Source organism: Astatotilapia calliptera, chromosome 23 (genome assembly GCF_964374335.1).
Source record: "Astatotilapia calliptera chromosome 23, fAstCal68.1, whole genome shotgun sequence".
In the NCBI taxonomy this organism is placed as follows: Eukaryota; Metazoa; Chordata; class Actinopteri; order Cichliformes; family Cichlidae; genus Astatotilapia; species Astatotilapia calliptera.
The window spans coordinates 41,294,199-41,316,766 of NC_137443.1; the positions used below are offsets into that span (position 1 = coordinate 41,294,199).

The 22,568-nt window shown below is 41.6% G+C and overlaps 2 protein-coding genes across 2 annotated transcripts; one reads left to right on the top strand and one right to left on the bottom strand.

The window, feature by feature from the left end:
• Positions 1 to 1,196: 1,196 nt before the first annotated feature.
• On the bottom strand, positions 1,197 to 7,217 carry ndufs1 (NADH:ubiquinone oxidoreductase core subunit S1). The gene is made up of 19 exons (XM_026158426.2): positions 7,080 to 7,217; positions 6,349 to 6,425; positions 6,113 to 6,204; positions 5,393 to 5,500; positions 5,160 to 5,236; positions 4,955 to 5,036; positions 4,730 to 4,860; positions 4,129 to 4,314; positions 3,900 to 4,034; positions 3,665 to 3,779; positions 3,376 to 3,521; positions 3,152 to 3,280; positions 2,921 to 3,050; positions 2,530 to 2,690; positions 2,272 to 2,426; positions 1,962 to 2,137; positions 1,741 to 1,875; positions 1,583 to 1,655; positions 1,197 to 1,473 (listed from the first exon to the last, which is right to left on the bottom strand). The coding sequence occupies exons 2-19, from the start codon at positions 6,419 to 6,421 to the stop codon at positions 1,382 to 1,384; spliced, it is 2,196 nt and encodes a 731-aa protein (XP_026014211.1). The 5' UTR covers positions 6,422 to 6,425; positions 7,080 to 7,217; the 3' UTR covers positions 1,197 to 1,381.
• Positions 7,218 to 7,619: 402 nt separating this feature from the next.
• unc50 (unc-50 homolog (C. elegans)) lies at positions 7,620 to 11,185 on the top strand. The gene is made up of 6 exons (XM_026158446.2): positions 7,620 to 7,759; positions 8,609 to 8,874; positions 9,061 to 9,181; positions 9,289 to 9,428; positions 9,698 to 9,805; positions 10,502 to 11,185. Exons 2-6 carry the CDS (start codon positions 8,613 to 8,615, stop codon positions 10,666 to 10,668), a joined length of 798 nt encoding a protein of 265 aa, XP_026014231.1. The 5' UTR covers positions 7,620 to 7,759; positions 8,609 to 8,612; the 3' UTR covers positions 10,669 to 11,185.
• Positions 11,186 to 22,568: the final 11,383 nt, after the last annotated feature.

Below are 22,568 nucleotides of genomic sequence, written 5' to 3' on the forward strand. Positions count from 1 at the left end.
GCCAGCTTTGGGAGACAAAACAAAAGTAAATGTAAAAATAATAAAAACTGCACACAGTCTCAAAGAACTGAGAAAGAGCACGAACAATGAAGCTAGAAACTGAATAGAAGACTTACTACTGCCATAGTACTGACCATAAAGTGAAAATAAACTCCAGATATGGGGAGTAGTAAAAAACAATAAATGAACTCGCTGCTTGGTCTTAGACACTGAGCAGACAAAGAGTGGAGAGATGAGACTGTCTCCTCTTCTCTCCTGTGTCCCCCCTCTCTCTCTCTTAGGTAACTGCATATGACAGGAGCCATTTGTCTGTGGGAATGGCGTCCAACTCCGAGCGCACATCCTATTTTGGATCCATTGAGAACAAGCACACAGGCACTCCTTTAACTACTTAATCACATCAAAAGCTCGCCTCTATCTACAGAAGTTCTTTGACAACAGATATCGACCCAGAGTCCAGAACGATCTCAAGCCTCACTATAATAACTTTGAGACTCAGATGAGTGGCTCTGAGTGCACATACTTCAATTTCAGAATGTCAACTGGGCCAAGAGCATATTTTGGAGCTCAAGTTTTTCTTAGAGTTTATTTTTCTGTCTGTTATAGAATGAATATTAAAAAACTTTTAAACAGCTACATTTCAGAAGGAAGGTGTGAAACCCATCGTGCTTTTCTTTACCTTCTGCCATGCAGATATACTGCTTCAATGCTGGATGCTCATATAAAACATGAAGTCACTCTGTGAGTCAAAAGCTCAGGCTTCACATATTGTTTTGTGCACTTGGATCTACATGCCATAGAGATAGGACATCCTTATATGGTCATCTCAGTCACAGCACCTGCAGTCTTTTGTTTGTGAGGGGCAGCCAGTCAGAAGAAAGGAAGGGAGAGGAGCTAAAACTTGTTTCCAACAGTGGATCAAATGAGGAGCTGCACTGCAGCTCAGTGTAAATAAGGATTATTTTAAACTCAGAACATGCAGAGCTCCTACAGGAGTCCAAATTCTGACTTATTACTTCATTTCTAGAGTCTAGTAATATAATACATATTTTAAAAAACATACATTGCAAAAATAAAGTGAAGAATATGAGGACTCGTTTGATTTTAAAGCATTTGGAAGGCGTGATATAAGTGATATAATTTGAATGTTATTAAAATGATTCAATGGAGGAAAAAAAAACACCTTAAAACCGGAGTAAAGACATTTTTAGGATTTTATTTATATTTTGTATGTTTCTCAGATTTATTCCACAAAGCTGGTTCTCAGCGGCGAAAACGATTCAACAGTATACACAAGCATTGAGGGCGACTTCAAGACACAAAGTTCAGAGATGTGTGTTGCTTCAGGGGAAAAAGGCAGAGCTGTCGTCATATCAAGTGTTCAGCAAACAGATGGCTCGTCGACGGCGGCGGCTCCTTCTGTGACGGCTTTGACGCACTTCGCCATTGTTTGGGAAGCCCTGCTGATGGAGTCTGAAGACAGAACGAAGCAGCACAGATTATGATACATATTTGCTTGCACATTATTTTGAGAGAAAAAAATAGCTATTATATATATAAAAAAATAAGTAAACAAACATACCTGTCATGTAGAAGTCCTTTACTGTAAGCTGAGGCGGCACCAGAGGAGCTGCTAAGAGCTCCTGGTTCACAGTCTGAGAGGAACAGAGTGAGGAGATAAACAGCTGAATCAAGTTGTCAGGTAAATCAGAGGCAGACCAACTAACTGTGTTTCTGTACCATAGCGAGCTCATTGGCTTGTTTAAAGTAGTTCGCCTCCTCTACATCGTCGTAACGGACCAGGTTAGGAGAGACTTCGGCTAGCCTGGATCGGATCTCATCTAAGGAGTCGTAGGGCAGCGTTACACCCGTCAGCTGAAAACGCACAGAGACGTTAAGATGACTGGTTTCGTGTTAATAGTGAACATCAGTACGGAATACTCAAAACACTTCCTGCTTACTTCAGACAAAGCTCTGATGATCTTCCAGTCCTCTCTGGCGACTCCAGGAGCAGTGACGGCTATCTTGGTGTGCTGGCTCCTGCCTTCAGTGTTGACATAAGTGCCGTTTTTCTCCGTGTATGCAGCACTGGGTAGGATGATGTCTGCCATCGGTGCTCCTACGTCACCGTGATGACCTGAAGGGGTTGCAAATTGATGTTCATTCATGTCCCCAGATTAGCAGCATTTGGTTTGTCAAATCTGTGTGTGTGTGTGTGTGTGTGTGTGTGTGTGTGTGTGTGTGTGTGTGTGTGTGTGTGTGTGTGTATACCCTGGTAGATGATGAGGCTGTCTTTGGGCAGGTCAGCTCTGCTGATGCAGCCCGCATCAGCTCCCAGCAGGAAAAGCACTTTAGGTGGATTCTTCCTGATGGCGTCCACTCCGGCCTTGTAGCCTAGATCGAGGGCAGCCACTTGACTCGCCACCCTGCTCTCACACACACACACACAGACACACACACACACACAGTATGAGCACCTACTGTATCTCATTGCATTAGGGTTACTTGAAATCAGCTGCTTAGCTGTACCTGTGCAGGACGTTAAGGACTTTCCAGCTGTCCTCCACTCCGCTGCTGGCTCGAGCGTTCTGAGCAATGGTGGAGACGGCGCTCAAAATTGCAACTCCATCTTCTCTTTGCAGAGCGCCGCTGCCCACAACCACAACTGGACGCTTGGCAGCTGAAAGGACCTGCCAGGAGAGAACGGAAAAAAGATATTCAGTCTGGAAATGACTGCCCCTGCCTGAGCCCGGTTCTGCTGGAGGTTTCTTCCTGTTAAAAGGGAGTTTTTCCTTCCCACTGTCTTCAAGCGCTCACTCATAGCGGGCAATCTGATTGTTGGAGTTCATTCTCTATATATTCAAGCGTTTAAGGCCATTTACCATTTTGAATCTCACTGGACGACGTGAGTGCCCATTACCTTGCAGAAAGCATGTGTGCCATTGGCCAGCTGCTTCAAGACTGAAGTGTCTTCTCCTAGGTGATCGTACGTGTAACTCAGGTCAACCTTGTGGCCCACCGTAGCAATCTGCAGCTCATTATGGAGCCAGCTGACGGAGTGAGACGATAACAATTACAAAACTTAAAAAAAAAAAAAACAACTTAAAACTTAGACTTAAATAACAAACCGTTAACTGTGATATGTGTTTACCTCTTGCGGATTCTGGCATTGAACAGTGGGGCTTCATAGCGAGGGTTCGTTCCCACGAGCAGCAGCAGGTCACAGTCCTCAATGCCAGCAATGCGAGAGTTTAGCAGGTAGTTGGAACGCAGGTCAGTTCTGCAGAAAGCAAAAAAAGAAGTAAAAAATAACACTGTCAGCTAATAAAGCCATGTATTTTAGCACCTAAGGGATGATGAGAGGTTCTTCCTTACCCTGCACCTGCCATGGGGAACAGCTCCTCAGTGCACAGGTTTTCTGAGTTGAGTCTGTTGAGGAGATCTTTGAGGGCGACCAGAGCTTCAGCGTCCGCCATCCCTCCCACTATGGCTGCCACCTCACTCCCCTGCACGCTCTGCAGCTGCACAAACACAAACATTTATGCATGACGACAGCCCCAAACTTCCTGACTACAAACAACAACAAACCTTAAAGTTTCCCAGAATTTATTTATGATTAATTTAATTACCAAGCAAGAGCCAACAAAGAAGCAAAAGCACTTACTGCTCCAGCAACACGAGTGAGAGCATCCTCCCAGGTGGTCGGGGTCAGCTGACCTGATTCATCCTTCACCATTGGTTGGGTCAGCCTCTGCCTCTTCAACCCATCATATGCAAACCTGCAGATACAGTTTAGTTCAGATACAGTGGAATAGATATATATATTTAAAACAAAAACACACCCAACTGTTTTAAAGATGATTATAAAGTGTGAGACTTTATGTCCAGTTCTGTATTACCTGGTCTTATCAGAAATCCATTCCTCATTGATGTCATCGTGGAGCCTGGGCAGTATCCTCATCACCTCGCCTCCACGTGTGCTCACAACAATATTGCTACCGACAGCGTCCAACACATCGATTGACTCGGTTTTCCTGCAAAGACGGCGGAACAACATGACGTAAAACTGCTCCGGGAAGTTCAAGAGAACTCGTGTTAAATACAATCGAGCATCAGACCCTTTCCTACCTAGTCTCCCACGGTCTTGCAGTGAAGGCGTAGGGCTTGGAGGTGAGCGCCCCCACAGGACAGATATCGATAACGTTGCCCGACAGCTCCGACATGAACATCTTCTCCACGTACGTCCCGATCTGCAAGTCGTTTCCTCTTCCTGTCGTTCCCAGGTCTTCAACGCCGGCAATCTCGCTTGCAAAACTACAAACACACGCAGGCAGGGCAAGCTGTTTGAATATCCACCTCCATGCAAATGTTACAGCTCCATCAAAGCATGAACTGGTTTTAATCACTGTACATCAAATCTTTCAACACTGCTTTTAGTTATTTATTCACCCTTTATTACAGAAGTGCAATATTTTCTTTAATTACTGTGACCTTTCCCTCTTGAAGCACACATTGATGTCTAGCACTGTGCATGTATGTGTGCGTTTTAGATGAATAAGTGTGTTATCGGTCTTTATTATGTCCTCATGTTCGGTTTCTAGGTAGTTTAAAACACAATTATAAAGGAATTGTGGACCTTCCATGAATGTAACGTGTCTTTTGCCACATTACATCGCTGTTAATGCCACATTATTACATTATTCGTGACTGACGTGTACATGACACTCACCGGACGCAGCGCGTGCACTGAATGCAGCGGGTCATGATGGTTTTAATGAGAGGCCCGATGTTTTTGTCCTCCACTGCTCTCTTTCCTTCTGAGAAGCGGCTGCGGTCTGAACCGAACTGCATGGACTGATCCTGAGAAAAGAGGAGAAAAAGACGGGAAAAAAGCTGATCCTTTGATCTAAATGCACTCATGAGAATAACTTAAATTACACTTCTGCAAGGTTACCTGCAGGTCACACTCTCCTCCCTGATCACAAATAGGGCAGTCCAGTGGGTGGTTGGCCAACAGGAACTCCATTACTCCCTCTCTGATGAGACACAAACACATGAATACACGCCTTTAATTTTCCTTAGTTTGACTTGTTGTTTTCAAAGTGTGCCCAAAGTTTGAATAACATTAAGCTAGAACCAGAGACCGCTACAGTTTTTACCTGGCTTTTCGTGTTTTCTCTGAGTTGGTGAGGATGTTCCAGCCTTTCATGACGGGCATGGCGCAGGCTGCTACTGGCTGAGGGCACATGACACAATACGCATACATTACAAATAAATTAATCATTAATCATTAATAGATTAATCATTTACGCTGAGATTGGTCCCAAAGCATCTTAAACTCAGTCTCAGCTAAAATCCTTTTCATCAAGTATAAACAGTAGCCTGACGTTACCTTTGGTGCTTTCTCAATCTCCACCAGACACATGCGGCAGTTTCCTGCCACAGAGAGGCGCTCGTGGTAACAGAACCTGGGGATTTGAACCCCGACCTTCTCACAGGCCTAGCCAGGAAAAGAAACAAGGCAATTTGGTTAATATACGTGATGTGAAATTACAATCCAGGCTTTAGCGAATAGATTGCCAGGTATTTTACGTTTTCTTGCTAATTTTGTGGTCTGCCTTCTTTAGAATTAAAATGTGAAAATGACTAACAGATGAGTCAAAGCTTTGCTAAAATATGCACATTCCTATTGCACTAATATTCCTTTATAAAACAGGAAAGTGACTAAATGTCAGCTGATCTGTCCTAAGTGGTTACTGCCCAGTTGACTGGTGCTTGAAGGAATCATAAATCCAGACTGCGTGGTGTTATTTCACAGTGTTTGAAAACTAGGCCAAAACTTAATCCAGAGATTAGCTAGCTACCTAAAACTGACCCATTTGTTCATCACCCCTATCCTCGCTACTCTACACTGGCTACCTGTTAGATACAGAATTAGTGTATTTGAGCCCATTTTTGAATATGAAGCTCAGATTCACTTTGATTCACATTGATGCACGAAATTACTATCATGAAAACACAGATACCACAAAGTACTACACAGCATGAGCTGGCAACACTATGTGACATCTACAACAGCTTGCAGTAAAATTGTGTACTGAAGCTTTCGTACCTGCAGCACAGTAGTTCCAGGCTCCACCTCCACTGGTTTCCCATCCACAAATACCTCCACCATGTTGCTGGCTGCACGCACTGGGGTACGCACTTGAAGTGCATGCACATAGAAAGAAAAGATCCTACTCAATCAACAGGCACATTTTTATGCCTGTTACATGCATACAGTAGGTGCTATATTTAGAAACTTGCATTAACTGCTATGTAATCTCTACTCTAACTCACAGACCATACCTGGGTTGGAAGAAGCCAGGCTGCCCTTGGCAGCTCCAGCTAGAGCCCGGCCAACGGTCGGCAGTCGCAACATGACTCTGTGAGAGAAAACATATGAGCGCAACTCAATGTGCTAATGCTGAAGTCATCATAATTACTGAAAGTGTACACAAGTGTTTGCAAAGAAGAAAGCAAGCATAAATGCCAGATCGTTACTTTTGTTTTTATAACACAATCACTACAGTGCAGAAAAACGACAGTGCACTAAAGGCCTCTGCTGTTGCCACTTTTGTCCCCATCTATATTCTGAAAATGCTTTATTACATGGTTGTTATGTTTGATTCAGTAAACCTAGTTTAGGTGACAAACTCCTACTCCTGAGCCACGGTACCCAGTGCGTCTGGGCTTTGCAGCTGTCAACAATAACAAGTGTTATGGCCGCGATTTCAGTGTTCAGCATTTTAACAAAATAATGCAGAGAAATGAAGAATTTACAAATAATATCGAGACAACAAAACATCAAACAGCACAGCACAACGGCTTTAAATAATACCCTGCTTATGTGGATGTGCTAATGAGCTGCGGGCTAACAGTGACAGCTAACAGTATTACTCAAGGACACAGAGACGCTGCATGTTCGTAGAGGGTAACTGAAGTTATAAGCTCAAATATTTCCTTTTTCGTTTCCTTCCATTTAATTACACATATATGTCGATGCGTTCATGTATGCATCACATTTGTTTGGTTCTTACCTTTCGCTATTTGGCCTTCTTGACCAGAACAGCGGTGATCTTAGTTATACCACCAATTGAAACGGCTATGGCGTTAGCGGAAATAGCAGGATGTCGTGTTTCCGCTTGAATACGAGGTCACACTTTTCACAATAAAAGTCTTAAAATCGTTCAAACACTAATATTCAGCATAAATTGCAGTTTTTATTTACAGTCTGTAGCTTCAATGTAGCAACAAAATGTCCCCGACTTAAAAAATTAAAAAAATTAAAGTAAAGTAAATTAAAACTCTAAAATAAAATTTGAAATCTCAATTATTTAAAACATGACGGTGTTTGAAAAAAAAAAGAAACTGAACTCGGTTTGTAAATTTTATCTTGTGGACATAAAATGTATTAATAATATGGAACAAAGTAATGATATATTGGTCTGTGTTTTGGGAAAAAACAAAATAAAACAAACAAACAAACAAAAAACCCACTGATAACTACACGGCGTTTTAAATTGCCACACTGGAGACTTTCTCACCGTATGAAAGTTCAAACTTCACCTTTGACTACATTTCCCATGAGGAAGGGAACGTTACCGGAACTATCTACGTGTGCATTTTCGCGACAGTTCAGGAAGCATCATATGCAAACAGCTACAGAAAACGAGCAGTAGTTTGGGCTTTCTCATGTGAAGGACTGCAAGAGAAACAGGTAATTTTGTCGTTAAGTGAGGAATTTCAGTCGTTTACCAAAAAACTAAATAGCTACTGAGCAATTTGCGTTATGGTTATTGCTGGTGAGACTTAACGGGCCGTCTCATCTTATTAAAGTAGCTAGCAACGTGCTAACTGTGTCTGCTAGCAAACAAAGCGACAAGGAGATTAAAACATATCAGTGTTTATGCAGGAAGTCACTATTATTATTTAGTGTGTGTCCTATTTAATTGATACGTATGAGATGACTTTACATAATGTGTAGATGTTTATTCCAACTTAGTGAAAATGCACCAGATAGCTGCTTCTGTGCTGTTCTTTTTAAGCAGTTGTTTTTTTTTTTATTGAAGAAAGCCAAGAATGCTTATCAATCACAACTTGCTGTAGGACATATATAATATTACAGGTTAAGAAGATATAGTGTACAAGTTTGCTTTGCAGGACTATGTGCCAAATTTGAAACCAGAATTTACAGCTAAGGTACAGCTTATATATAACTTACACTAGGCTGTAGGGCATCGTGTCTAGGAGTTAAGCTTGATGAACTTCTCTATGGCTGTCCATGGTTTTCCAAAATGGCTTTATTGTGGGTTCCTTATCAATTTTACAATCACGCACCAAATCCTTCATACTAAGCATTTAAGCACATTTATATGGCAAACGTATCACACAGAGCATGTCAGGTGTAATAAAAATGAGTGGAAATGCACGTAAATCATCCATCATTGCTCTGGAAGCTTTGAGAGTAGGCATAAAATGGCATAATACAGTATAGTTATAAATTCATCCTAATTTTGTCTCAGGTTAGAGTCCTTTTCACTTTTCACTCTTCTCATCTGATTTTCAGCACCATGTTGCCAACCACAAACAGCAACGGTGCCCTGGCTTCCAGGGACGCTGCACGCCACACAGCGGGTGCGAAGCGCTACAAGTATCTGCGGCGGCTGCTTCATTTCAGACAAATGGACTTTGAGTTCGCCCTGTGGCAGATGCTTTACCTGTTTACCTCTCCTCAGAGGGTGTATCGCAACTTCCAGTACAGGAAACAGACTAAAGATCAGTGGGCCAGAGATGATCCTGCTTTCCTGGTCCTGCTCAGTATCTGGCTATGTGGTAAGTCAATACTCATTCCCTAAATAATTAAAGAGCACTGTGGTCAAGGTTTGATGAGGATATTTGTGAATTTTACCTCTAACCTAATCTGTTTGACTACATTTAAACAATCACTTGTCCTGCCAGTGAAACCCCGATGTTGGCTGTCTGCTATGATACCTAAACACTCCCTGTGTTGTTGTGCAGTGTCAACAATAGGCTTCGGTCTTGTGTTGGAAATGGGAGTCGTGGAGACGCTGAAGCTGCTGCTCTGGGTCGTCTTTGTTGACTGTATAGGAGTCGGTCTGCTCATATCAACTATAATGTGGTGAGCAGTAGCATTGAATAAATTAATGAGATGTCCTCTTATTTACTCTAATTAAGGCGTATTGTTTGTTCTTTACTGCATGCCAAATCTTATGTGTTCTTCTCCAGGGTGGTCACCAACAGGTACCTGCTGAAACAACCCAGCAGAAACTTTGACGTGGAGTGGGGCTACGCATTTGACGTTCACCTCAATGCTTTCTACCCGCTTTTAGTCATCCTGCACTTCCTGCAACTTTTCTTCATCAACCGTGAGTAGCCTGTAGATCTGTATGAGTTTAATCAGCATGTGTGAAATTAAATCATCTGATTCAAACCAACAAATGTTTGTCAGTACAGTTAAAATAAAATTTAAAGGGCTAAAGAAATGTTTATGATGCTCTTGCTTCACTACATTTCTCTTTTTCATTTCTTAAATTTTGTACCATGGCAGTTGCTAATATTTAGGCTTGATAATTTCTCCATAGATGCATTACAGCACTGATGACTCTTCTTGTGTGTTGTTTTGTGTGTTTTTTAGATCTTGTGATGATAAGTTCAGATTGGTTCTTGGGATATTTTGTCGGAAACACTCTATGGTTGATTGCTATTGGTTATTATCTCTACATAACCTTCTTAGGGTACAACGGTAAGTACCCTGCACATCATAATGCTGCATGCATTTTCTTAATCTGTTTTTGATTTATTGCTGAAAATTCAATTTCATTATATCTTAGTTACATTAGAAATGAAAAAAAAATCTTATTTTTTTTAATTTATGAATTTTCAGGTTCATCATTTGTTGATTTTCTTAGTCTTAATCTGTGAAAATACTGACTGTTGATTTCTCCAACAATGTGTCACTTTGTTATCACTAAAAAGCTGCTGTAAATTGGTGATTAACGCCAAAAGGTGATCAGAAAAGTAGCAGAACATTTTCTACTGCGCATGAAAATGTTTCATAAATTTTTGTAACTTAACAACTATAATTTTGCTATAATTTACAAAGTCCAATCAGCCCTAATTTTCAACATTATTAGTATTTTATGGGCTTAGATGTGCAATAACAAAATGTAATACAGCACTAAACTGTGATCTTGGTTTTGCTACCATCTAGTGGCCATTTGGTGACATTGACACAAGTGCAGCAGACTAAACTTTGAATTTACACACATCTACAGGTGTTTTCGCTAAAGTAAAGTGAGAAGGCTTTAACTTATTAGAGATTCATTTTCTTTGTGGCTATAAGGCAGCATGACCACCATGGAGCACGTATACCTTGAGAGAAATGTAGTTCTTGCTGTCAGTGGTTCATGTAAAGAGTCTTCTCTTTCAATCCTCACAGCTCTACCCTTCCTGAAGAACACCGTGGTGCTGCTCTACCCCTTTGCTTTGCTCGGCCTTCTCTACATCCTCTCCATATCTCTGGGCTGGAACTTCACTCGGGGTCTCTGCTCGTTTTACAAGTACAGAGTCATGCAGGACCGGCTTGCCTCTGAGATTGGACACTAGCTGGCTCCAGGCTGACGCAAAATCTGTTTTCAGCTCATCTCTACGTGACAATGACTCCACGTCCAGCTGCTGTCAGACAGGATTTTGCTGAGAGGGACCTCTGGTGGACTCTTGGTAAACTGGTTGATTGATGCCGAGCTGGGTGACACTGCTCAGCTCTCTCTTGATTTTCTGTTTGGCTGTGATGTTGAGCTGCGGCTACAAAGTCCGTAAACGGTGATGTGTTCAGACTGGTGACAGAAACGATGGGGGGGTGGGGATGAGACGCAGCTTTTACTGTTGTTTTTTTTGAATGATTTGTAAATATGACTCTGGCAGGTTGTAATATAAACACAGAGGTTTGTTTTTGATGAGTTTGCTTTGTTTCTTTGAGTTTTCTTAAAAAAATAATCAGATTCTGCTTATTGAAGAAGGAAAAAAAGTTAAGTTAGAAACATGGGATGCAAACTTATTTTCTTTCTTTTCTTTTCTAAAAGTGTACATTCCAAAGCACTTTCAATAAAAGGTTTTAACTTAAGGTGCCTCAGTTTTATGTGCTGGCACAGGTTCAGCACAGTTTAGTTTAAAGCTCCCAGCAGCAGCAGCGTTTTTGTTCTCTGGATTGCTTTTGTAGTAACACGCTTCAGTCTCATGGTGTCGCTGTTGCAGTTGCAATCACAACTGAGAAACTCGCTGAAGCATCGCTGATGCTTTTGCTTTCTGTGTAAATGAAGAGTGACTATTACAAAGGCTGGAAGATCTTAGCAGATGTGTTCAGTGTGTCCCATCAGTTCATACTGATGATACAAAGCAAAAAAGGGTAAAATAGTCATCGTGCTATCCTGTGATGTTCTAAATAAAATGGAAAATTAATGTAGTCTTAACTTTATGAAAGTTATGTTACCAGTAGGGATAAATAAATAGCCCTAAAGGTAGAAAATTTATCTTAAAGTCCATAAAAATGTAATTTTATTTAAGAAAACATAATATCCAGCCTGCACGCATTAAAGAACTCATTCAAGTAATTTCAATAATTATGGGATGTTTGCCTTTCTGTGTGTGCATGTCAGTGGCCTCATTCAAAATGTCATGAGTGAGAAACTGATTTTCCCAAATTCCGCACCAATAAACTGAACTCAGTTCTGCTTAATATTAATTTTATTTTTTCATAAATGGCTGTTGGTAAGAGCAGATGTTAAAATTAGGCAATGGAAAGGTAAAATAGGCATGTTAAAATGTTATCACTATTTAATCAACATTCCCAGAGCAAAAAGTACATATTTTTGCAAAAAAAGTTTAACTTTATACAAAGTGCAGCTGCTGTTTTGCTTGTAGTTGAATTACTTCATCTGCAGTTTTTTCCCCTTGTAACAGTAACAGAAATGCACACATGAAGGTAGCTCCAAGGAACATCTTCTCAGCATCTCTTAAGTTTTCAGAAAAGATTAAAAGTCCATCAGTGATACTGGTGTGCTCTGACAGTAACAAAAGTGAATAAATCACTTACTGTCATCCATTTCACTGAGTGCATTGATGCCAGCTCCTCTGTAATCTCAAACTCTTTTGTTATCCCACGCTCTCATCGCTCACTGAATGACACGCAGTCTGACGACGCCACATTTTTGGATTGCCTTGGATCGCTTGGAACCCTGGCTCAATAGGTGCTAAGAAAGGACTTGGTACCAGGTGCTGCCACCTATTAGAAAACCCTTAAATATGTGTTGAGTTTACTCGAGTAGATACTAATGGAGAAGGGCTGTGTGAAGACGTATTAAATGTAGGATTTAGTGTGTGAATGTAATCAGCACCGTCACTTTAACCTCCTAAGACCCGAACTCTTCCACGGCATGCATTTTTAATTTCCCTTTGATATTTGGGCTGATTGGGTCCTGATGAATGTAAAAACAAAGAATTACCAGATTTGTTTTTTTTTACCTAATTTTTGTCTCTAAGAAAAATGAGAGCCACATGAGGATATTCGTTTAAAACTTTGATAGAACAGTAGCAGTATAATGTCCTCGTAAGTGGATATCAGGCCCTTGTAGAGCAAAATTGAGTATTTTGGTCTAAATAACCCAAAATGTGATGTCCACATATGTGGACGCCAGGTCCTAGGAGGTTAAATATTTAAATATATTTGATGTTTCCCACTCAGGATTTAAGCTAATGACCATGAACACCAAAGCCTGCTCTGTACCAGTCCAATTGTGCATCACTGTGATCTTCACCACAGTTCTGCAAACGAACTAGTTTTGTGTGCACTCGACTGTATCTAACTGCCTGGTACAATATTTCCATGCAGTCTTTCAATAACACAAAATTTTGCATGACGTTTCACAAAAAACACAATTTAATCACATTATGTGTATGAGTTAATTTTCCAGCTGATAAAATGTTTCTCTCAAATGTACAGTTCTAACCTTTGAAAATTACTTACCATCTTCCTCTGCTGTCTTTCTCACACCTTTCTCCATCTCTCAGTGTGCATATTTTTTTCTCTCAATGGGAAATAAAGTAGCTGTACTTTTATCTAGCAGATAAATTTAATGAGAAAGAGCATTCAGCCGTCAAGTCAAGTGGCGTTTTATTGTCATTTCAATCATGTACAGTGGTACAGTACAGAGTAAAATGAAAATAGGTTCCTCCAAGACCCTGGTGACAGACAATCGGCACAGGACTACGTAAAGTGCAATGTGCAAAAATTGCAAAAAAACAAGACAAGATAGTGCAACATTAGACATATCAGGATGATACAGACACAAGACAGTGCAATGGAAATGTGCAAAATACTGACTGCTGGATTTCCCAGAGGACCCCACACGAGGGATTAATAAAGTTTTATCTAATCTGTTGTGCCAAAAGTATCTTGGTGTGAGGGGTCTTTGCAGATGGAACGGGTGCTATAAGTGTCCGTGATGGAGGGGAGAGAGGCTCCAATGATCTTCTCAGCTGCTCTCACTATCCGTTGCTGGGTATTGCAATCCAATACGGTGCAGCTACCATACCAGGCAGATATGCAATTACTTGGGACGCTCTTGATAGTCCCACCGCAGAACGTGGGGAGAATGGATGGAGGGAGATGGGCTTTTCTCAGCTTCCGCAGGAAGTAGAGATGCTGTTTGACCTTCTTAGTTGAGGGATCAGGCCCCTCCTCTGTGGAACCAGCTTCCAGTTTGGATTCAGGAGACTGCCCCTCCCTGAGTCTGCTCTGCTGGAGGTTTCTCCCTGTTAAAAGGGAGTTTTTCCTTCCTACTGTCACCTTCCCTAAATATAATTGTTGGGGTTTTCTCTGTTTTCTTTGTATTGTTGTAGGGTATTTACCTTGAAATGTAAAATGTCTTGAGGCAACTTTTGTTGTGATTTGGTGCTAATATATATATACAGTGGGGCAAAAAAGTATTTAGTCAGCCATCGATTGTGCAAGTTCCCCCACTTAAAATGATGACAGAGGTCAGTAATTTGCACCAGAGGTACACTTCAACTGTGAGAGACAGAATGTGAAAAAAAAATCCATGAATTCACATGGTAGGATTTGTAAAGAATTTATTCGTAAATCAGGGTGGAAAATAAGTATTTGGTCACCTCAAACAAGGAAAATCTCTGGCTCTCACAGACCTGTAACGTCTTCTGTAAGAAGCTTTTCTGTCCCCCACTCGTTACCTGTATGAATGGCACCTGTTTGAACTCATCATCTGTATAAAAGACACCTGTCCACAGCCTCAAACAGTCAGACTCCAAACTCCGCCATGGCCAAGACCAAAGAGCTTTCGAAGTACACCAGGAAAAGTATTGTAGACCTGCACCAGACTGGGAAGAGTGAATCTACAATAGGCAAGCAGCTTGGTGTGAAAAAATCAACTGTGGGAGCAATCATCAGAAAATGGAAGACATACAAGACCACTGATAATCTCCCACGATCTGGGGCTCCACGCAAGATCTCATCCCGTGGGGTCAAAATGATCATGAGAACGGTGAGCAAAGATCCCAGAACCACACGGGGGGACCTGGTGAATGACCTGCAGAGAGCTGGGACCAAAGTAACAAAGGTCACCATCAGTAACACACTACAACGGCAGGGAATCAAATCCCGCAGTGCCAGACGTGTTCCGCTGCTGAAGCCAGTGCATGTCCAGGCCCGTCTGAAGTTTGCCAGAGAGCACATGGATGATACAGCAGAGGATTGGGAGAATGTCATGTGGTCAGATGAAACCAAAGTAGAACTTTTTGGTATAAACTCAACTCGTCGTGTTTGGAGGACGAAGAATACTGAGTCTCATCCCAAGAACACCATACCTACTGTGAAGCATGGGGGTGGAAACATCATGCTATGGGGCTGTTTTTTCTGCCAAGGGGACAGGACGACTGATCCGTGTTAAGGACAGAATGAATGGGGCCATGTATCGTGAGATTTTGAGCCAAAACCTCCTTCCATCAGTGAGAACTTTGAAGATGAAACGAGGCTGGGTCTTCCAACATGCCTAGCCAGTCTCCAGACCTCAACCCCATAGAAAATCTGTGGCGGGAGTTGAAAGTCCGTGTTGCTCGGCGACAGCCCCAAAACATCACTGCTCTCGAGAAGATCTGCATGGAGGAATGGGCCAAAATACCAGCTACTGTGTGTGCAAACCTGGTAAAGACCTATAGTAAACGTTTGACCTCTGTTATTGCCAACAAAGGTTATGTTACAAAGTATTGAGTTGTATTTTTGTTATTGACCAAATACTTATTTTCCACCCTGATTTACCAATAAATTCTTTACAAATCCTACCATGTGGATTCATGGATTTTTTTTTTCACATTCTGTCTCTCACAGTTGAAGTGTACCTCTGGTGCAGATTAATGACCTCTGTCATCATTTTAAGTGGGGGAACTTGCACAATCGGTGGCTGACTAAATACTTTTTTGAGATATTCCATTTATGTATTGCAACTGCTGCTTTATCTAGCCTGGACTATGACTAGATTATGGGAATGACAACTAAAAGAGGGTCAAAGGGGGTCAGTTAACCTCACAGGATGAGCAGAGATTGCATGCTACAAAACTAAATGCAACAGCTTGAGTTCAGCTTTGACTTATGCTATCTAATATAACCAAAAAAAATAATGTTTTAATGTTTAAAAAGTAAAGGTTGAGCATGTAAGCAGACTGTGGGATGACATTATATTGTCATTAGGAACTTAGCAAGTATCTCCAGTAATATGTGTGCACATCAGAACTAATGGGAACAAGTTCTTATCATCAATTGATAGCATCTGAACACTGTACACTTTATCCCCTGAATTATGCTACACATAAAAATAGATAAGTGATAAAATCCAAAGTTTATCACAATTTATTCAACAACGGCTTTTAACTTTATGTGAAGTGCTGTTTCTATTTTGCTTGTAGTTAATTACTTTGAAAGCAACAATGTAGCATTTTCATATTTTACAATTCTTGTAGCATTCGTTGTCATGGTCATCATCCTGATATCCTGTTGCAATTATGACGTAAGTGTTAGGATGAATGGGTTAGGGGTTAGGGTTTGTTTTTAAGGATTTAGCAATTGCACAATGTGATCATGGCAACTTGGCCTCACAAAACTCCCTGACTGAAATGAGCCATCAATCCCTTTTTCATTTATTGTAATTGTTTATTTGTATATATATACAAAATCTGTACTTTTTAAAGAGTCTTCATATGTTTTTTTTATCATCAAATTTATATTTCAAATGTAAATAAATATACATGATAGTATCGATCCCAAGTCGGCATCGGTATCGGATCGATACTAGCCTGGTGAGATCGATTCTTTACTTTGAGTTCTGCTTGTATGCTATGCTGTGCTTTCGGCAAAAACGAAACAACCAGGTCGCTGGACTCACCGCTCCTGTGTCAGCGGAGAGCACTTTGCTCCCTCTCCCCCACTTTTATGTTTCGGTGTAGCACTGACACGTCACGTGACTTAGACACTTTGGGGGTTGTTAAGTTGTTTACATATTAATTATATATATATTTTTTGTTTTTGTTGTTGAGAATTTTAATTGTGATTTTTTTTTGTATTATAGTTTATCAACAGTATTTGTTTTAATTTGTTTACTGGTTTGCGTGCACTTAAGATTAAAAAAAAAAAAAAAGATCGCCACCACGGCAGACCCGATGGCATTTTCATAATTAATTCTTACAATAATCACACGGTTGCTGTAACAGTACATTCAACGGCTGCAGCTCTCCCGCTGGCAGCCGTACACATCACCACCACCAAACCTGCAGCGGCATCGCAGAACACGCCCTGCCACATACCCCCATCGCCCGCTTCACCTCACCCCGCGAGCAGCAGAGGGAATCGACTCGGACCATCGGCGCCCCATGCCCCAGCCCAGCGATGGGGAAGTGTCAACTCTGGTTGCCCGCGCCTCCAGCGGAAGCCCCTAGCCTGATGGCCACCCATATCGCAAGCAGCGGCGGCGCAGCAGGCGTGGAAGTGAGCTGGCGACCATGCAGCCTGCCGAAGTGGACAGCATGCCGCCTTCAGGTGTGGCAGGACCCCCACGCACCTCGACCTCCGTCTCCAGCTTGGCAGGTCCTGCTGGCGCGCCAGCCTCCGGCTCACCCCGAGCCGCGCGCTGTCCACCCTTACAGTGATCACACGGTTGCTGTAACAGTAGCCTACATTCAACGGCTGCAGCCCTCCTGCTGCCAGCTGTACACATCAACTACAAAAACAACAACAGCACAAGCAGCGCACAGGTTTTAAGCTGGCGAGGCATCATTGTAGATGCAGTGAAGGTGAGTCCATCTCACCTGCAGCGGCATCGCAGACCACGGCCGCCACAATAATAAAACATTTTTTATTTAATTATAAATATATTGTTTCTCCTAATTATGCCCCGGGTTTTAACTAATTATTAATACCAAAGGAAACATCACAAAAAACACTTAAGGTCATGAAAATTAATTGCGATTTAGCAATTCAGTGAGGCATCCACCTTATTTATTGAAAAGTATCGTATCGGTATTGGTATCGGCGATACTGGCCCGAATTTACTTGGTATCGGATCAATACCAAAATATGCAGCATCGCACACCACTACAGGCTACTGAACTGCTGAAATGTTGGACAATGGACAACACTGAGGGGACTAACTTCACTAACTTTCACATTGGTACTTAATGTGGTACTTAAAAGTACCACCACAACACATGAGGTGCAGATTACAATACAAATATCGTGGTTTCATTCAACTTTTAGGTTCATTGTTAAAGAGCATGTACAAAAACATTATGACATCTTTCATTAGCATGATACACCACCTTCCCCCAGAGACAGAGTTGTGCTAAAACAGGTGCACGTGTCTTAATGAAAGAGGCTCACCCCGACATAAAGTCAGACTTTATGTTCATTTGATCACCACAGAACTTGTGTGGTTACATCATTAGCAAAAACCTCGATTTAATTCTTTCACCTCTGCAGTGGAGTTTAGTCTGCGGACACTCAACAAAAAGGTGCTATTGTAATAGGGGGCCATTTCTTACTCCTGTGAGAAGCAAGAGTTAACTTGAGGATCAGGTTGTACATGTCTGTTGGTGGTTGGCATCCCAATGACACTTCTTCCAGGGCTGAAGTGGGACTGTTAAAAAGTGTGTTAACGCATTAGTATTACAGGCTGTGCCAAACTGCATTCTTGACACTTGATTCGGGAAGGTGTGAAAGGTAATCCTGCAGCATATTTTGCCACTCACACTTGACAATACACCTGTGTTTGCTAACATCTTGCTGCCACGGTACAGTGTAAATATAAGCAAATGAATGAATGAATTAAAAAAGGAAAATACATTGATAATTTTCTGCTGGGACATTATGTGTTTTTTAAGAAGTCAGCTAATTGGATTATATTTCAGAAAAGCTTTTTAAGTATTTTTTAATTTTATTTTTAAATTTAATGTTATTTTTTCGCCATTATAAAGCAAGCGACTGCTCCACCAGAACCTGAGTTTTTACATGTTTGCATGAGGAGATTTTGGCTGGACATAAAAAAACAGTTTTGAGGAACACTTTCCCTTTTTATTGTTTGCTTACACGTATATGATTTATTTAAAGATGAAATAACTTGGTGTCATTGTAAAGTGTGGGATCAGATTTATTAATTTAAAAGATGGCTGAGTGCTGTTTAAGTGAACAGTCTGCTCACTGGAGTTCAATCATTAAACCTTCTAATAACTAAAAACAGAAAGCTTTATGTAGCTTTAATTTACACATTTCATGCCACAGAGTAAAATCCATGCATAAAAGTGAACTTCACACATAATTTGAGCTTTAAGAAAGTGACATCTGGTTCTTTGACAGTCACTCAGTCAAACAGATACGAAGATTATTTGATAAGACATCCTGAGAAACTGAAACTTCAACACAGATATACCAACAGATGAACTGTTGATGTAAAAGTTTGTACTTGTTTGTAAAGTGACATTGCCATTTTGCTTTTAGTTTAATTATTTTATCTGCAGGTTTTTTCTTGTTAATTGACAGAAATCCAGTCTGCTGTCCACTTATATTTCTGTCAGAGGAGGACAGCTGTCCTTTTCAGATCCCTCAGTCAGATGTGTGTAAATACTTTTAAAAGGTAAACACACGGAAAGCTCCCCGACCAGATAACATCCCAGGTCGTGCTCTCAAAGCATGTACACATGAAGTGGTAGCTGTCTTCACAGACATCTTCAACCTCTCCCTGTTTTTGTCTGTAGTCTTCTCATACTTTAAGAGGACGGCCATCATCCCTGTCCCAAAGAAACCTAATGTGAGTTAACTGAATGACTGTCACCCAGTAGCACTCATCTCTATCGTTATTCACATCTTCACTGCCTGCTACACTTGATCCTTTTCAGTTTTCATACAGGCAAAATAGATTCACAATGAACTTTTTAACTATCAAATAAGGGACACTCTGGCATGCCAGAAGCACAATGCGCAACCAGCTGGGTACAATGTAAATATACAGTGTAAATATACAGAGATTTAAGGTTGACTAAGGGAACCAATTTTTGCTCATCATACAAGACCTCCTGGCTAAAATGGGATAGTTGGCAACCCTAGCTCTCCCACCGGGACCATAACAACACATGTGTGGATGCTGTTTATTGACTACAGCTCAACTTTCAACATTATAATTCCATCCAGACTCATCACGAAGTTTGGGAATCTGCACATCAGCATCTCCTTATGCAGCTGAATTTTGACTTGTTCCTGAGCCATAGCAGTTACATTTTTTTCTTCTTATCTTGGTAGAACGTGCGCTTTGAGCGTCTGAGGTCTCGGTTCTTGGCAGTCACTCGCTTACACAGATAAAAAGATCATCTGATTAGAGATCCAGAGAAACCCCAACTTCAACATACCGACTAACAAGTTGTTGTTGCCAATGTTTATCCATGGCCACTATCCTCAAATCTTTGGTACATTCTTCTTTGTTTACAGTGATCTTATGCAGGAGCAGCAATATTCAAACTTCCTGCTGTCAGATTTTCCCCAGGTGCATTTAACAATAACTGAGTTTAAAAACAGAAAGGACGAAGATGTTGATGGTTTTAACAGGACTGTGGCACTTTGGTACTTGGAAAAACAACTACACTTCATTTAGATAGAAAAAAACTTGGTTATATTATAAAGATGAGAACACAAAACATGGGGTGCAGACTGCATTACATATATCATTGTTTCATTCAACTTTTAAGTTCATTTTTGAAGAGCGTATATAAATATATTAGGGCATCTTTCATTAGCATGATACGCCACTCTATCGAGAGTATTCTGTCTGCCTGTCTGGTAACCCTGTATGGCAATTGTAATGCTCTGGTCTGCAAAGCTTTAAGGAGGGGGGTCAGAGAAGCACAACAATCACCATGTCTGAACTGCCAGCAATCCAAGACGTCTACAGACAGCGCTTTAGAAGGAAGGCCCAGAGGATCCTCTCTGATCCTGGCCAGACATCCTTCACGCTCCAGCTGTCACACAGAAGGTACAGGAGCATTCGGACCTGCACCGGCAGATTCTGGGAAAGTTTCACAAGCCATCAGGCTGCTGAACTGCTGAAATATTGGACACTGAACTCATTCCTACGTAAAGACAGACTTCATTTGATCACCACAGAATTTGTTTGTGTTCACCTCATTTGCCAAAACCTTAATGTAACTTTTTCACCTCTGCAGTGGAGTTTAGTCTGAGGACACTCAACAAAAAGCTACTGCTATTGCTACAATATGCTATTGTAATAGGGTTCTATTTCTTACTCTTATGAGAAGCAAGAGTGAACTTGAGGATCAGGTTGTACGTGTCTGTCAATGGTTGGCATCTCAACGACAGTTCCTACAAACTGTTGTTCAACACAAACCGCTGCAGGGCTGAAGCATGTTTGTGAAAATGTTAACTCATTATTATTACAGGCTGTTCCAAACTGCATTCTTGACACTTGATTCAGCAGGTGTGAAAGGTAATCCTGCAGTATATTTTGCCACTCACAGTTGACAATACACCTGTGTTTGCTAACATCTTGCTTGACATGTTTGCATGAGGAGATTTTGGTGGAAAGTAACCAAACATAAAGACTAGTTCATACGATTTTGAGGAAGACTTAAGAAAAGCTTTCTTTTTGCTTACACGTATATGATTTAATTCAAAAATGAAATAACTCTGTGTTATTGTAAAGTGTGGGACCACATTTAGTAATTTAAAAGGTGGCTGAGTGCTGTTTAAGTGAACTGTCTGATCACTGGAGTTCAATCATTAAACCTTTTAATAACTAAAAACAGAAAGATTTATGTAGCTTTAACTCACACATTTCATGCCACAGAGTAAAATCCATGCATAAAAATGAACTATTCTTTTTTTTTTTTTTTGCCTGTCCCATTTGGTTCTTTAGCCGTCAGAATTGTTGCCTGAAGACCAACAAGGATACCAATGGATTTACTTTGCCAAATGGATCATCACGGCCTTGCTGTATTGGTCCCTTTGATCGACTTTGTTGTTATTATTTATTTTATTTTATTTTCAGTTGTTACAGACGGGACAGACATGACTGAGGGATAGGAAAGGGAGAAATAAAGATGAAGCAAAAGAAAAACAGAAGGGGAGAGGGGCAGTGAGAATGGGCACTTAAAAAGAGAAAGAAGAGGAAAAAAAATCTCCTGGATCACCTGTTGAGAGAGAAAGAAGAGAAAACAAGCAAAAAAAACAGAGCAACATACTAAACACAACACCATCACGTTAATGTAGCTAAGTGTAAACAGCAGTAAATACTAAATATTGAATGTTGTTGTGTAGCAAGCAGGACCGACAGCGCACAATGTGCTTGGAAGTAGCAGCCAATAGAGGTGTAGTTTATGTCTATGAACAGTGAACACCCGTGTGCACACCTGTGTGGATCAGCCTTTTGTATTCAAAAGGTTTCCCCATATAATGGTCTGCAAGCGGATGTAGAGAGCCATAGCCCTGTCCCCCAGGGCATGAAGCAGGCATGGAGGAGATCCAGGCTCCAGACATCCAGAGGCCCCAGAGTGCGAGAGCCCAAGGAGGACCACCGGAGGGGCATCCGTGCCACCCTCCTGGGAAGAGCTGAGGAGAGCCCCAGATGAGGGCTCACCCAGTAGCCACGGAGCAGAAGCCAGAGGGGGCTGCACTGGCGTGCCCGCCAGCTCTGCCGGCAGCCACCTGTGCCAGAGTGAACCGAGCTGCAGGCCCAGAGGCCGGAGGCCCGAGGGCCCCCTTTGTCCCGGAAGAGGCCTGACCGAGCAACAGGGGCCAGGCCCCGCCAAGTAGTTACCGGGAGTGAGCTGGTACATACCTGAGCGCCCAGCCCCGGACACCAAGAACCACCAACGCACCGACCCCTGAGGGCATTAGTCACCGGCAGGGAGTGTGGTGAGGGGAGATAGGCCTCCACACTTTGGAG

Excerpts from the sequence above, each read along its gene's own strand:
- ndufs1 (XM_026158426.2), bottom strand. The coding sequence starts at position 6,421 with ATGTTGCGACTGCCGACCGTTGGCCGGGCTCTAGCTGGAGCTGCCAAG. Across the intron at positions 6,205-6,348 it reads CCTGGCTTCTTCCAACCCAG|TGCGTACCCCAGTGCGTGCA; the intron begins GTATGGTCTGTG and ends ATGCACTTCAAG. Across the intron at positions 2,138-2,271 it reads CAGCCTCATCATCTACCAGG|GTCATCACGGTGACGTAGGA; the intron begins GTATACACACAC and ends CAACCCCTTCAG.
- unc50 (XM_026158446.2), top strand. The coding sequence starts at position 8,613 with ATGTTGCCAACCACAAACAGCAACGGTGCCCTGGCTTCCAGGGACGCT. Across the intron at positions 9,182-9,288 it reads CTCATATCAACTATAATGTG|GGTGGTCACCAACAGGTACC; the intron begins GTGAGCAGTAGC and ends GTTCTTCTCCAG. Across the intron at positions 9,806-10,501 it reads AACCTTCTTAGGGTACAACG|CTCTACCCTTCCTGAAGAAC; the intron begins GTAAGTACCCTG and ends CAATCCTCACAG.